Source organism: Mobula hypostoma, chromosome 20 (genome assembly GCF_963921235.1).
Source record: "Mobula hypostoma chromosome 20, sMobHyp1.1, whole genome shotgun sequence".
NCBI classification, from domain to species: domain Eukaryota; kingdom Metazoa; phylum Chordata; class Chondrichthyes; order Myliobatiformes; family Myliobatidae; genus Mobula; species Mobula hypostoma.
The window spans coordinates 48218899-48233779 of record NC_086116.1 but is presented as its reverse complement, the minus strand read 5'-3'; the positions used below and the strand labels follow the sequence as shown (position 1 = coordinate 48233779).

Sequence of the window (14881 nt, the reverse complement as noted above, 5' to 3'; positions counted from 1 at the left end):
TGTCTTTGACAGAGAAGACAAACATGAAATACTACTAGGTTTGACCGCCATTTCTTTGTCCTGCATTACTACCTCTTAAAAGGTTCAAAGGTACAATTCAATGTCAAGAGAAATCTATACAATATACATCCTGAAATGCTTTTCCTTCGCAACCATCAAAGAACGCAGGAGTGCCCCAAAGAATGAACGACAGTTAAATGTTAGAACCGCCAAGTCCCCAGTTCTCCCCTCCCACCCGTAAGCGGCAGCAAGCAACAATCCCCCCCCCCCACCCCCTGGCAAGCCGGGGGGGGGGGGAATAGCAAGCATCAGCACCGCCACTAAGCACTCCAGCGCCATTTTTCAGGAGTCCAATATTCTCTGTCATCTTTCTTTTACTCTTTATATATCTAAGAAACTTTTTGTATCCTCTTTGATATTTTTGGCTAGCTTGCCTTCATATCTCATCTTTTCGCTTTTTATTACTAGTTGCAGCCTTTTAGTTTTTAAAAGCTTTCCAATCTCTTAACTTTCCACTAATTTTTGCTCTACTATGCCCTCTCTTTTGCTTTGTTGTCTTTGACTTCCCTTGTCAGCCACGATTGCTTCATCCTGCCTTTGGAATGCTTCATCTTTGGCATGCGTCTTTCCTACACCTTCTGAATTGTTCTGCTGTTGTCCTTGCTCGTGTCCCGTTCCAATCAACCTTAGGCCAGCTCCTCTCCCATGCCTCCACAGTTCCCTTTTACTCCTAAGGAACCCTTAGGAGGCAGTGATCATAATATGATAGACTTCACCCTGGAGTTTGTAAAGGAGAAGGTGATACTGATGCATACAATTCTAGCTTCTCAAACTGCAGGGTGAAGTCTATCGTATCATGATCACCGACTCCTAAGTGTTCCTTTATCTTAAGCTCCTTAATCAAATATAGGTCATTACAGAACACCCAATCCAGTATTGCCGTTCCCCTAGTGGGCTCAACCACATGTTGCTCGAAAAAGTCATCTCGTAGGCATTCTACAAATTCCTTCTCTTGAGATCCAGCACCAACCTGATTCCAATCTACCTGCATATTGAAATCTCCTATGATTATTGTAAAATTGTCCTTTTTGTATCCTTTTTCTGTTTCCCATTGTAATTTGTCACCCACATCCTGGCTGCTGTTCGGAGGCCTGTACATAACTCCCATCAGGGGCTTTTTGTCCTTGGAGTTTATTAACTCTAGCCACAAGGATTTGACATCGCTGATTCTACAGGCTCATCCTCAGGATTTTATTTCATTTTCTTTTAACCAACACAGTCACCCTACCCCCTTTGCATACCTTCCTGTCCTTTCAATACAGCGTTTATCCTTTGATGTTAAACACCCAACTTTGATCTTTTTCAGCCATGATTCATCAACACCCACAACATCATACCTGCCTACCTCTCTGCTACAAGATTATCTACCTTATCCTGTATACTGCATGTATTTAAATATAACGCCTTCAGTCCTGTATTTGTCACCCTTTTCAAACTACACTACACACTGCATCTACAAACCTTTGTAGTTGTGTACCAACTGCGCCATACTCAGCCCTATCTCTTTGTTTCCCATACTCTGCTAAGTCAGTTCAAACCCTCTCCAACAGATCCAGCAAACCTGCATGCAAGGGTATTGGTCCTCCTTGGGCTCAGGTGTAACCTGTTCTCTTTGTACAGGTCATGCCTTTCCTAGAAGAGATTCTAATGTTGGGAAAATTCCACTGATTGACTTTGCAGTCAGTTTTTTGACATAATTTAAATGGGCAGTTGTGGTTAATGTCCAATTACTGTTTAGCACTTGTGTGCTGTAAATGCTTTAAAAATAGATCTGAGGATTCAAACAGTAGTCATGTAATTTTGAAATCACCTTCAGCTTGTGCGTGAGCATCAAACATATAAAACAGGAAAAGGGACAGGCCCTTTGGGTTTCTGACCGTTAGAAGTGTACTCACTGTACTTGTATGACTGAAGTTTTAACAGAACTATTGGCTTTAAACTCTAATGAATAGAACTCCAAGTGACCCAGATTCTTGTCAGTCCTGTAGTCCAGGAATCTGTCTGATAAACCTTTGTTCTCATCAGAACAGGAGACCCAATCTGTGCACAAAATAAGGTGGAATCTCAGCAATGCCTGTGCAGTTGCAGCAAGACACCTTTGTTCACGTACTCATCCTCTTTCAAGGAAGACTAAATGCAGTTTGTTTCTGAATTACCTGTTGTTCAGTCATGAAATTGAGTTTGACTCTTCGTGACCTCACGGACTCCTGCACATCAAGCCTTTTTGTTGGAAACTGCCTCTCTAAGATCCGCCAAGGTCATGCGCATTGTCTGAGTAATATTATCTATCCATCGTGGTCTCTATCGTCTTCTCCTCCTTTTACCTTTAGTTTTACCTAACATGAGAGCCTTCTCCAAGGAATCCTGTCTTCTCATGATGTGGCCAAAATATTTGAGCATTTGTCTCCTAATTAAGCCTCCTAGTAAGCAGTCTGGCTGTATTTCTTGAAGTATTGACTTGTTGGATCTTCTTGCCGTCCAACGAACTCCAGCATCCAAGTTCAAAGATGTCGATTCTTTTGTATTCAGCGTTACTAATAGTCTAGCTCTCACAGCCATACATCACGATTGGAAATACCATAGACTTGATTATATGGGTCTTTGTAGACAATGTTATGTCTCTGCTCTTCAGTATTTGATGTAAATTTACCATCGTTGCCCTCCCCAGAAGTAAGCCCCATTTAATTTTGCGGCTGCGGTTACCATCTAGTGCAAATGATACTGAATTACCTACTCTCTTTAAATGCTTGCCTACAGTGCCTTGAGCCTTCTGTTTGGCAATCCATCACTATACAGCAGGGGTTCCCAACCACTTTTTATGCCACAGAGCCTTGCCTTTAATTTGAGGGGTCTGTGGATCCTAGGTTGGGAACCTGTGCTATTACAGCTTAAGGTTATAAATGCAGGGCTATCCACTGACATTCTTTCAATTTTTAGAGCTTTGAGGTATACATTTTTTCACTCAGTCAGTTTCTCTCAATTATATTGAAGTAGTCCTGGGTCTCAGTTCCCATTCCCTGTTGTCCCTACTATCTTTAGCTGCTTGCATACACGTAGATGCACATTTAGTTGTCTTTTCCAGATCCCATTGACACCCCGCTCGTCATAGTCCAGGGGGAAATTGGTTTTCGTTACAGTTGCACCATAAATAATAGTAATAAAACCATAAATAGTTAAATAGTAATATGTAAATTATGCCAGGAAATAAGTCCAGGACCAGCCTATTGGCTCACGGTGTCTGACCCTCCAATGGAGGAGTTGTAAAGTTTGATGGCCACAGGCAGGAATGACTTCCTATGACGCTCTGTGTTGCATCTCGGTGGAATGAGTCTCTGGCTGAATGTACTCCTGTGCCCCACCAGTACATTATGTAGTGGATGGGAGACATTGTCCAAGATGGCATGCAACTTGGACAGCATCCTCTTTTCAGACACCACCGTGAGAGAGTCCAGTTCCATCCCCACAACATCACGGATGAGTTTGTTGATTCTGTTGGTGTCTGCTACCCTCAGCCTGCTGCCCCAGCACACAACAGCAAACATGATAGCACTGGCCACCACAGACTCGTAGAAAATCCTCAGCATTGTCCAACAGATGTTAAAGGACCTCAGTCTCCTCAGGAAATAAAGACGGCTCTGACCCTTCTTGCAGACAGCCTCAGTGTTCTTTGACCAGTCCAGTTTATTGTCAATTCGTATCCCCAGGTATTTGTAATCCTCCACCATGTCCACACTGACCCCCTGGATGGAAACAGGGGTCACCGGTACCTTAGGTCTCCTCAGGTCTACCACCAGCTCCTTAGTCTTTTTCACATTAAGCTGCAGATAATTCTGCTCACACCATGTGTCTCTAGCACCAGGAAAAAGAGGCATCCAGAGAAAGCAGGATCTCCCAGTGGCCGCACATTTTAATTCCACATCCCATTCCCATTCTGATATGTCTATCCATGGCCTTCTCTACTGTCAGGATGAAGCCACACTCAGGTTGGAGGAACAACACCTTATATTCCATCTGGGTAGCCTCCAACCTGATGGCATGAACGCTGACTTCTCTAACTTCCGTTAATGCCCCTCCTTCCCTTCTTACCCCATCCCTTATTTATTATTTTCCCATCCCTCTCACAATAACTCCTTGCTTGCTCTCCATCTTCCTCTAGTACTCCCCTCCCCCTTTCTTTCTCCCTAGGCCTCCTATCCCATGATCCTCCCTTCTCCAGCCTGGTATCCCTTTTGCCAATCAACTTTCCAGCTCTTGGCTTCATCCTTCCCCCTTCTGTCTTCTCCTATCATTTCGGATCTCCGCCTCCCCCTCCCACTTTCAAATCTCTTACTAGCTCTTCCTTCAGTTAGTCCTGACGAAGGGTCTCGGCCAGAAATGTTGACTGTACTACTTCCTATAGATGCTGCCTGGCCTGCTGCGTTCCACCAGCATTTTGTGGATGTTGCTTCCATTCATTCCCATTTCCTGTCTGTCGATTAATTCTCAAAATAACATAGCACCTCTTGTGCTTTGGAATCCAGCCATATGTACTCGATAGGAAGTCCTGATGAAAGGTCCCAGCCGAAAGTGTCAACTGTTTATCCATTTCTGTAGATGCTGCCTGACCTGCTGAGTTCCTGCGCATTTTATATGTTTTTCTGAATTTTTTGCATCTGCAGGATCTCTTGTATTTAGGAAGAGCTGGGCAAGCTGCTTAAGCAGTAGATCCTTTCTTGCTTAGACATCCGATAATTGTGGGTGCAGGATACAAGTTTCAAACTGCAGATTAAAGATACAGGTATCCAAGTTGACTATGAAGGGGTAGGGGTTGTGTACCTTACTGACAGCTATCTATCAAGTTTTCACAGGCTGTGAAATGCAGATTTACTCGAATCCCGCTTTGCTTGTGATCTGGAGAAAAGACTGAAGAAGCAAGGCTCTTCAATGAATCAGGCTAAAGATTCTGCACTGGTTTATGCAGTATCTAACCCAGAAAGTATATCACTGGAAATGTAAATTTATATACCAAAACAGAATCCAATATAACATTAAGAGAACCATAAAGAAAGACATTAAATTTATTTTAAAACCATGCCATACTAGTTTTCTAAGGGAATGAGTTTCACACTTGTAAAATGCAGATTTTGGTGATTGTTTAGCGTTAATAAGCAAACACCACTGAGGATAAACCTGGTCTAGATTTACCACCCTTAAATATTTTCATACGCTTCTGCTATGGAGCTGGTAAATAGCTAAGCTTCATGTTGTTGCAATTATTTTATTTCAATTCAAGTTCAAGGACAGCACATCCTATGGAGGAGAAGGCAGTCTGATTGGTGTGTTTGCTGTGGCTGATTTAGTACGATGAATAATAATAATTTCACCGTTTTTCCTGGCTCAAGATTGGGCTAATTATTTTGTGGTTTTGGTCCCCAAGGAAAAGGAGAATAGTCCAGTAAGGTTACAGAGGAAAGGAACTTTAATATCTGTATTTGATCCCCAACTAGTTTACTTTTGGGCTGATTGTGCGTTATTAATTTCTCCACTTATTATATTGCTCATCTGGAGCTCAAGAATTGCTATTTGAATTTTGGGTTTAAAAATTTGTTGCAGCTTAAGGTAGACAGCAGTCACCTTTTGATTTGAACAGAAACCCCCTTTCCCTGCCTTCAAACCCAGTTACTCTGGAAACTTCCCCCACACCCACAGCAATTGTTCTCAACAGACTGCTGTGTCAGTTTTTACTGAGGAGAAGAATTGCCTAATACTTTTTACAGATTGATATTAAAACTAAAATATATGGTTTGTAAGTTAACAAGGTCTACGGGGAATTTGAGTCTCAAAATCAACCAATGGGAGTGTAGTTCAAGTGGAAGCTGTAGTTTAGGAGTTAGCAAGAGGGAGGGCATGCGGGTTTTGGCCACATCAAAGCAATAGGCTATTTGAGGCAGAGTACACTGATGCTTTAAATACTGGATTTATTATTTATTACATATAAAAACTAGAAAATGAAAAGAATACAAAGGCTAGCTACCACCTTTGATGGCTTGTGAGAGATGAAATTATTTTAGCTGTTTGAATAGTAGGGGAGGGAGGGAGGGAAGGAGGGGAGGAGGAGGGAACGTCAACTCAGACCGTGAGAGGCCTGTGTCGGGCATTTTCATGCCTCACAAGGCACAGATTGGAAGTCTGTGTGGGTCGCCACTCCTCGCACAGACACTAGAGCAATGTGTGGTTAAGTGCCTTGCTCAAGGACACAAACACGCTGCCACAGCTGAATGGTAAGTGATAAGTTATTTTCAGGGTAACTTTAAATCATTTATATTATGCAAACTAGATTTTCTTGACCAGAGTAAACTTGATGGTTTGAGGTTAGTGGTGGAAGAATGATGCTTGCAGTTCATCTCACTGTTTATTTGCCACAGTCCTCCACAGATCTGGAGTGGAAACTTGCTTTAATCTTGCCCCTGTTTCATCTCAGAGTTGGTGGCATGAATGAATAGGTCAAGATGGAGTGTGGATCTTCATCAGTTAGATTAGAGAATTTTTGCTCACACATGGAGCCAAGTTAGGATTAAATTTAATCACTGGCAATGGAAGGCATGTTATTAAGATGACTAAAGGTAAGAGTCTGACAAAAAAGTAAATCTCCTGCATTGATTCTCCTTAGAATCAGTGAGATAGCATTTGGTCTAAAATTAGCATTATCAGAGGCAGGATGGTTCATTGGCAATAGTTATTACATTGGACATCTTTTTAAAAAGATATATACACTGAAATAAAGCATTGAAGAGGGAAATAACTTTTTACAAACAAAGTGAATAACTGGTTGATAGGGCATTTGGATATATGTTGAAACTGATGAAAGTTCGTGTGTTAAGGACATTCAATATTGTCATCAGAGTCAAAAATTTAAAAGGTGATGGATTTGAAATGCTGTGGTTGGGGATGTTCTGGGATAAACTAAGATTGGTTGAAAGCTACCATAAATTAAAATGAAAGAACTTTTGAAACTTCTCTAGCTTGTTTTATTATAGGATCACCAAAATGACCCTAATCATATAATAATTTTGAGTTTATCTTGATGCACCCATCATTACAAACTTCAGTACTGATACAAGCAAATTAATGTCTGCCATTGTGCTTGTAGTGTTTTCCTATGTGACACTCTCCAGTATTTAAAGATCATGTGGCAACTGTTGCCTTTGGAATAGCTGGATTTTGTGAAGTTCAATTTCACCTAAAGTGGCAATTTTATCAGTATTGATTATTGTGTAAGAACTACATTCAAAAATGTTTGGGCAATGAATCTTTCAATTTAATGAACAGTTTGCAGAAATGAAAAAAATGGTTTTCTAATGAATTAGTATTTTAAAAAAACACTTGTGTGGTTGATCCAATGGAATCCGTAGATGTTGCCTGACTTAGTGAGTTCCTCCAGCATTTTGTGTGTTTTCATATTTAAGTATAATTTTTATTGTGTTAATTGCAACATGGAGTGAACTATTATTCCCACTTGAATGATCAAGTAGCCGTGGACTGAATTGTGTTAATTATCTACATTTGTGGTGAGGAGCAGTCAGTTATGTCTAATCCTGGTGTTTATCTCATGGTGTTTTCATAATTACTGCACTTGCAAAGCTGAACGCAGTTGTGTGACTTTAATTGACTGCTGGACATGAGCCTTCTATGTTTTTCTTTTTTTAAAAAAAAACTGGCTCCTGGGACTTTTGATATAGAATGGGCAGTAAATTAATTGAAAAATATTTACATTCTTACTAGAAATTTTATTCTGCAAGGTTCTTTGGGCTATTTGCTCCAGTTTTGTTAATGTTAATTGCCTTCCAAGCAAGGAAATAAATTGAATTTGATTTTGCCAAGCTGCTAGTTTAACCATTTTTTTTGTGTGATACAGAATAATTTTGGGATTCTGCCCGCTTTATTTTAACTGTTGCTTAAGTTGATTAAGATTCAGTTTGCATTGCAGGTCCAGTTATTGTATCATACATTAGTAAGATTTAAAAGTGGGTAACATTTGCTTTCGTTGCGGAGATTTGTCTTGTATGATTTTTGAGAAACTGGAATTTAATACAGTTTTGTAATAGTCCTTGTGGATAGATTATGATCCTGTACTTTCTTACAAAGTAAAATTGATCTTCATTAAGTATTCATTAGGTGTGAGGAAGTGTTAAATTTGCTTGGTCCAAGAGGAAGCTTGACCCTTGTGCTGTCTATGCTATATTTGTGCATATGTCCTCACTCCAGCTGCTTCCTTCATTTTCTAGATTCGTTCATGCATTGGCTTTGCAACACGAAACCGTAAATGTATTTCCTAATATATGTGAGTCAACTAAACAGGATTTCAGCATGATGCGCTAGATTGCCTGGTGTGCTTCCAGAGAGCTGTTGACTTGTTATTTATCATTCCTTTGGCTGAGTGCCCACATTCCATGTCTGTATACATAAGAGTATCAGATGCTGCAGTAGCAACTTTTACACTGTGCAATTGAGCAGTAAATTGTCTTGTAGGTTTGCATGTCCCTTGAGAATCGTGTCAAGGGTGTAATTCTTGCAGAGGTTTAGATCCACAGATTATCCAGCCAGAGTGCTTGGAGTGAAATTGTAACTATCTAATCTGAATCCTGAAGCATTCTAAGAGTAACACCTCCTTTTATAATTCAGTTTGTCGTGGGTCTCTTACCCATCCCATTGGGTAAAATTTCCACATTAGCTATTGATGTACTCCCCTTGCTCCAAGAAGGATTTGGGGACAAGCTTTGAAACTATAAGCTAGTCAGCCTTGCATCGGTGATAGTAAAATTGTGGCAGAAGGTTCAGAGGGACAGAATTTAATGTTCATTTGGAAAGCTACGGAGTTTGAGGAAGTAACTAAGAAAATTGCTGTTGGATGAGTGTCTTTTTCTGATTCTGTTTGTAACAATTGTACCACAGGAGTCAATGGGACCTTCTGTTTTGACTTAGATGAGAATGTAGGTGATCTGATTAATTAGACTACAGACAACATGTAATAGACAGCGAAATAGGTTGCCTAAGGATAAAGCAGGACATAGATCACCTAGAAAATTGGCAGATTGGCGACAAATTTAATCCAGACAGATATAAGAAAATTCTTGTAGGTCTAGTAAATTGTAGGGACCTTAAGAGTGATGTGTAGACTGACCATTTGGTGTGTCCATAGCTCCCTCGAAGTGGCGACTGGGGTAGTTGAGAAGGCCTTTAATATGCTTGGCTTTGTAGGCTGAGGCATTGAGAATAAAGCTTGCATGCTTTGTTGCAGATTTCAAAGCATTGGTTAGACAGCGCTTGGTGTATTGTGTACAATTCTGGTCACTACATTGTAGGAAGGGGAAATTTTTAAAAGATCTGAGGAGGAAATTTATCATTCAGAGGGTGGTGGATATCTCGAACGATTTGCCAGAGGAGGTGGTAGAGGTAAATAAAATTACAATTCCTAAAAGGTATTTAGAGAGATGGTGAATAGGAAAAGTTAAGAGGGATATGGGCCTATTGCAGGCAAATGGAGTAAGTACAGATGAGCATCATGACCAGCATGGAAAAGGTGAGCCGAAAGGGCCCATTGTTGTGGTGTGCAATTCTAATTTGAATACTTCCTAACAAGTGCTTGAATGATATTAGTTTTGGAATTGACCTGATGGAGTGAAAACTTGGGCCATTGTTTATGACCTTGGCAATGGGGTGGGGAGGAGCATTAATCTACTGTTGAGGATTCAAGATTTTGCTGTGCCATTTTAAAATGTATACAGCAGCATCAGTTGAAGTGTTTGGCGGGAGCAGGAACAGCACAACACACAGGTGTCCAACCTGGTGAGACGAAGGAGGGGCCAGGCCCGGAGTCACCCCATAGTGCCCGGAACCTCCAAGTGTTGCAAACTAATCCCTCTAACATGAAGTCTAACAGGATGCGGATCAAATGGCCTGCAGCTAACATGACTTCACTGTGGAAGCAGGTTGATGAAGATGTTAACCAAATTCTGGAGGCAACGGTGAAGGGAGGGGTTGATAGGAAGCTGCAAGCCATGACAATTATTGTCAGGCTGGGTGGAGAGCGAGGTGTCTCCCAGTGGAGGTTGGTTGTAGGGGATTCGTAGCCCATTCTTTAGTTAGAGCCTTCAGCATTTTGGGCATCGAGGGAGAGAGAAAGAGGCGAGCCATCCACAGTACCACCGATGTGGCAGAGAGGGCCTCAGGATGGCTGTGGCTCAAAAGAGGGGAGCCATGGAGTCATAAGTAGCTAGCCATCTGGACACAAGCTGGGGTCTGATCAGCCCCGGCTGGGTCACCTGGAGGAGGTTGTATGATGTTGAAAGACCCGAAACACCCAATGATTCCAGGAACATCACTGAAGATGTGTCCAGAAGCATCAATAGATGTATGTACACAGTCACTGTTAACAGTAATTTGGTGCTTTGCACAATTGTACTATTGTAAAAAGTTGGTAATGTGGGGAAGGAGAAAAAACAAGAGTTTTTGCTATTTCCCAGATGTTCTATCACATCACTTGGATATCTGAGCAAGAACAAACTGGGGAATCAATAAGGTGGTTCTTTGGAAGGATGGATGTAGCTCCTTGGGCTTCTGTGATTTGTTAGTGCACTGATGTATGGTCACCTGGATTTGTTGTTCACTGCAATAATGTATGTATTGAGTCTATTCAAGCATGTCCTTTTTCTTCATTATTATGCTATTCTAGAAAGATACACTGGTCAGATTTGATGTAATTTAGAAGCCTGGATGAATGGTATGGAGAAGCAAATTCAAATCCCATAAAGGCGTTTTGAGAAATTAACCTTGCATATTTTATTTGTGATGTATTTGTTAGTCATAATGACCAAGAAACCAGCATTGTCACGAAAATCTTTTAAGGTTTGCTGGTGCTCTCGTGGTTATATTGTTGCTCCATAGCACTGTAATTAGCTTTTAAATGTTTTCTGAAGTGGTTAAAAGGCAAATAAGGATTGTCACTAAAATGTCTTGCCAGTATGCCCACATCTCAAATGAGCCTTATTTTGCATCATGGTTCACCAATTGCTTCAATAATCTCGGAAATCTGCACAATTCTGGTACTACAGTGGATTCTGATTAATTGGGACACATCGGGACCAGTATATTTTGGTCCAATTAAGCAGCTGCCCAATTAGCTAAACTTTCATGGAAATAGTTAAAAAGGTATAAAAGAGACACACTACTGTGTAACTGAGTAACAAATTATGTATTTAAATAAAATGCAGAACACTACCAATACTGCTACAGTACTATAAAACTACTAGTTCCTAACAGTTATCAGAGGAATTTATCCAGTGTCACTGGTGTGCTCTTTTGACTGCAGATGAACAAAATAAGTGCAGAAATGGACTGCCTTCATAGAATGCTTTTGACAATGACATCCTCCAAATGTTCATTTTCATTGTAACATTAAAGATGATTGTTGTTACCTTCAAATTCTTCGTAGTTGAAGTAGTGAAATTGTTTCATTTCCACTCCAGGCTGCTTCTAGCATCTCCAAGCCTCAATGCTTGAAACTGCAGTGAGGAAAAACAGTTCAAAATTGTCTTTTTAAACGCAAACAACAGGAATTCTGCAGATGCTGGAAATTCAAGCAACACACATCAAAGTTGCTGGTGAACGCAGCAGGCCAAGCAGCATCTATAGGAAGAGGCGCAGTCGACGTTTCAGGCCGAGACCCTTCGTCAGGACGAAGTTGACTGCGCCTCTTCCTATAGATGCTGCTTGGCCTGCTGCGTTCACCAGCAACTTTGATGTGTGTTGCTCAAAATTGTCTTGCTGCTTATTTCTCATCAACTATCAGTGACAAAAATCATTGCTGTTTGAACAGAAACACACGCAACTGATGCTATTTAAAAGCTGTTTGCTATAAGAATAGTGTCGGGTCTAACAGCAATGTAAGTGCACGCAACTGATACTAGTTAGAAACTGTTTGGCAACAGTCTCTTAACCTAGTTAAGCAGCATATTGCACCAGAGCATCCCAGCTACTTTCTCGATTAGTTTTTGTTCTTTAAGTGTTGTTACAAATAAGAAGCTGCCCCGATTTAACCGATTTAAAAGATGAACTTTTAAAAGGTAGCAAGAAATTCTATTACAAAAGAAATGCATGTTTTTGAGGCATTACAATAAAATATATACAGAAGTAGCAGGAGAGGCTTGTTAAGCCCGAATTCTACTATCTAATTTGAAAACAAGATTTATTTATAGTTATTTTTCCATGTGTAAATTGAGTAATTGTTCCATGTTCTGGGAATTTCTGTTGACATTTAGTGTGATGTATTACTAATGGACATGTTTCTGTCAGAATTTGTTGGGATGTTCAGCCATTAAAGTGTATATTTTGTGTATTAAACAGCGTCTCAGAAGACTGTCAACTAAGTATAGAACTGAAAAGATCTATCCAACAATTACTGGAGAAAAGGAAGAAAATGTTAAAAAGAACAGATATAAAGATATCTTGCCATGTAAGTTTTCAGTTTTGCATTTGAAATTTAGGAGTGACTAACATTTTGTGCTTTGAAAGTGCTGGTTTTAATAGTGCTTTGATATATTTTGTAAATGAAGTCAAGTTTATTGTCATTTAACTATATTACATGTTACATCGCATTCAATATCTTAAACTGACGTATCTGGCCTTATTTGATTGACCACCTTCTCCATAACCCCATCAGCTGACTCCTTATGAACCAGATAAATCTTCAGGTAGACACACACAATGCTGAGTTCCTCCAGCACTTTTTGTGTCTTGCTTGGATTTCCAGCATTTGCAGATTTTCTCTCATTTATCTTTGGGTAGACTTTTTTTTAGTTTGAAAACAGAATTCTCAAAGTACTGGAAAGGCACAGCAAGGTGGCCAGAGTCTGAAGAGAAGAAAAGTAAATATTTTTGGTTGCTGATCTCTCACCAATTTAATAGATAAAATGTTTGAAGAAAGAAAATGGTGAGAAAGCAAGGAGCTGTGGTAGACTAGTCTGGAGGGTAACACATGGGATCTAAGGCACATTAGTCATTGGATACTAAATTTACTTAGTGGAAGGAATTGAGGTCATGGTAGACAGTTGATTTTTCAGATTGGAGGTCTGTGACTAGTGGTGTGCCACAGGTATTAGTACTGTGTTCATTAATGCTTGTCATCTATATTAATGATTTGGATGACAGTTGTTAGTAAGTTTGAGAAGAAAACCAAAAGTAGTGGTATTGTCAATGGTGGGGAAAAAAAAATCTAAGATTATAACAGGATCTAGATCAACTGGAGCAGTGGGCAGCTGAATGGTGAAGTGTTGCATTTTGGAAAGTTAAACCTGAGCAGGACTTGCATAGTAAATGGTAAACCCTGGAGAGTGAAGAACGGAGACAAGGGGTACAAGTTCAGAGTTCCATGAAAGTAGTGACATAAATAGCGAAGAAGGCTTTCAACAGGTATACTTTCATCAGTCAGTCAATTAATTGACTGGGTCGTACAAGATGTCGGTGAGACTACAATCGTGTATTTCTCGTTACCTAGTTAGAGGAAAAATTTCTTAAGCTACAAAGGGTACAGAAAATATTCCCAAGGTTGTGTCTGGGAACTGGAGGGCCTGAGTTATAAGGAGAGATTGCATAGGCTGATGCTTTCATATCTGGGATGCAAGATGCTGAGGGTGACTTTAGTGGTATATAAAATCATGATGCACGTCGATAAGGTCTTTATCCTAGATAGAGGAGCATAAAACCAGAGGATATAGGTTTGAAGTGAGAGGAAAGGATTTCAAGAGGACCTGAGGGGCTGACATTTTCACACAAAGATTGGTGTTTAAATTGTTTGAGCTGCTAGAGGAAGTTGTAGAAGCAGGTACAATTAAAATGCATAAGACATTTAGACAATTGTATGGATAGGAATGTCTTCGAGAGATTTAGGCCTACCTCAATGAGCATCTTGTCCAACATAGGCATGTTGGATCAAAGGATCTGTTACTGTGCTCTATATACTCTGACTCCAAGTTCCTGGTTGTGTTCCTTGAACTTGTATATGGGTGGAGAACTGGTGCTTGGGGAGTTGCTGTTGGTACTGGAAGGTTTGAAGGATGGGAAGATTGGTGCTTGGTAAGTTGAGTTGGTGATGGGAAGATGTGCATGTGGGTTGGTCTCATCCTGGATGTGAGCAAACAGCTTGTGGGGATGCAGGGATCAGAGAGAAGAGAGTGAAGGCTGGTGTAGTGGCAGTTGGTGTGGAGGAGACGAGAAAAAGGAGTGGGGGAGGCACGAATGAGAAAGAAGGCAAAAGTATCACTCAAATCCAAGTGATTCCAACTTGGGGTCCATGGCATTAAAAAAAAAATTGGGAACCCCTGCTCTAAGCGGTCACTGTGTGAATACCTGCTTGATATGGTAACAAATTTCATCCTTGATATCTGCCTTTGAGAGATGGCAATGAAGATTAGAGAGTTAGCTTATATTTTCCAGGATGTTGCCATGTACCTGGTCTCATTTTTGCTCTGCAGCTAGATTCTGTTAAACCAGAAATCAACTTTGTGGTCAAGGCAATTCTGTTCAAACTCTTGGTGTGGCTTCTGTCTATTCTTAAAAACATTTAATTGTACGTGTTCATTTAGGTGAGGATTGGAGGAGAGTGATAGTTTTTTAAAAAATTGAATTACTGCTAATTGGTTCCATGACCCATTGTTTTCTAATCTAAAATCTTGGCATAACTTAGAGTAAATATAACTGCAAATTTACTTTGTATTAACATAATTCAATTTGATTAATATTTTACAGTACTTGTAAAGTACTTTTGGTTAAAGTGTTAGAATCTTCC

The 14881-nt window shown here is 40.2% G+C and overlaps 1 protein-coding gene across 2 annotated transcripts in view; it reads left to right on the top strand.

The window, feature by feature from the left end:
• LOC134359492 (tyrosine-protein phosphatase non-receptor type 12-like) overlaps positions 1 to 14881 on the top strand; it is a 116906-nt gene that overhangs the window by 41024 nt on the left and 61001 nt on the right. For both annotated transcript variants that reach the window (XM_063072824.1, XM_063072825.1), the window contains exon 2: positions 12442 to 12550. In XM_063072824.1, the coding sequence (XP_062928894.1) occupies positions 12442 to 12550 (109 nt within the window). The remainder of the gene's footprint in view (positions 1 to 12441; positions 12551 to 14881) is intronic.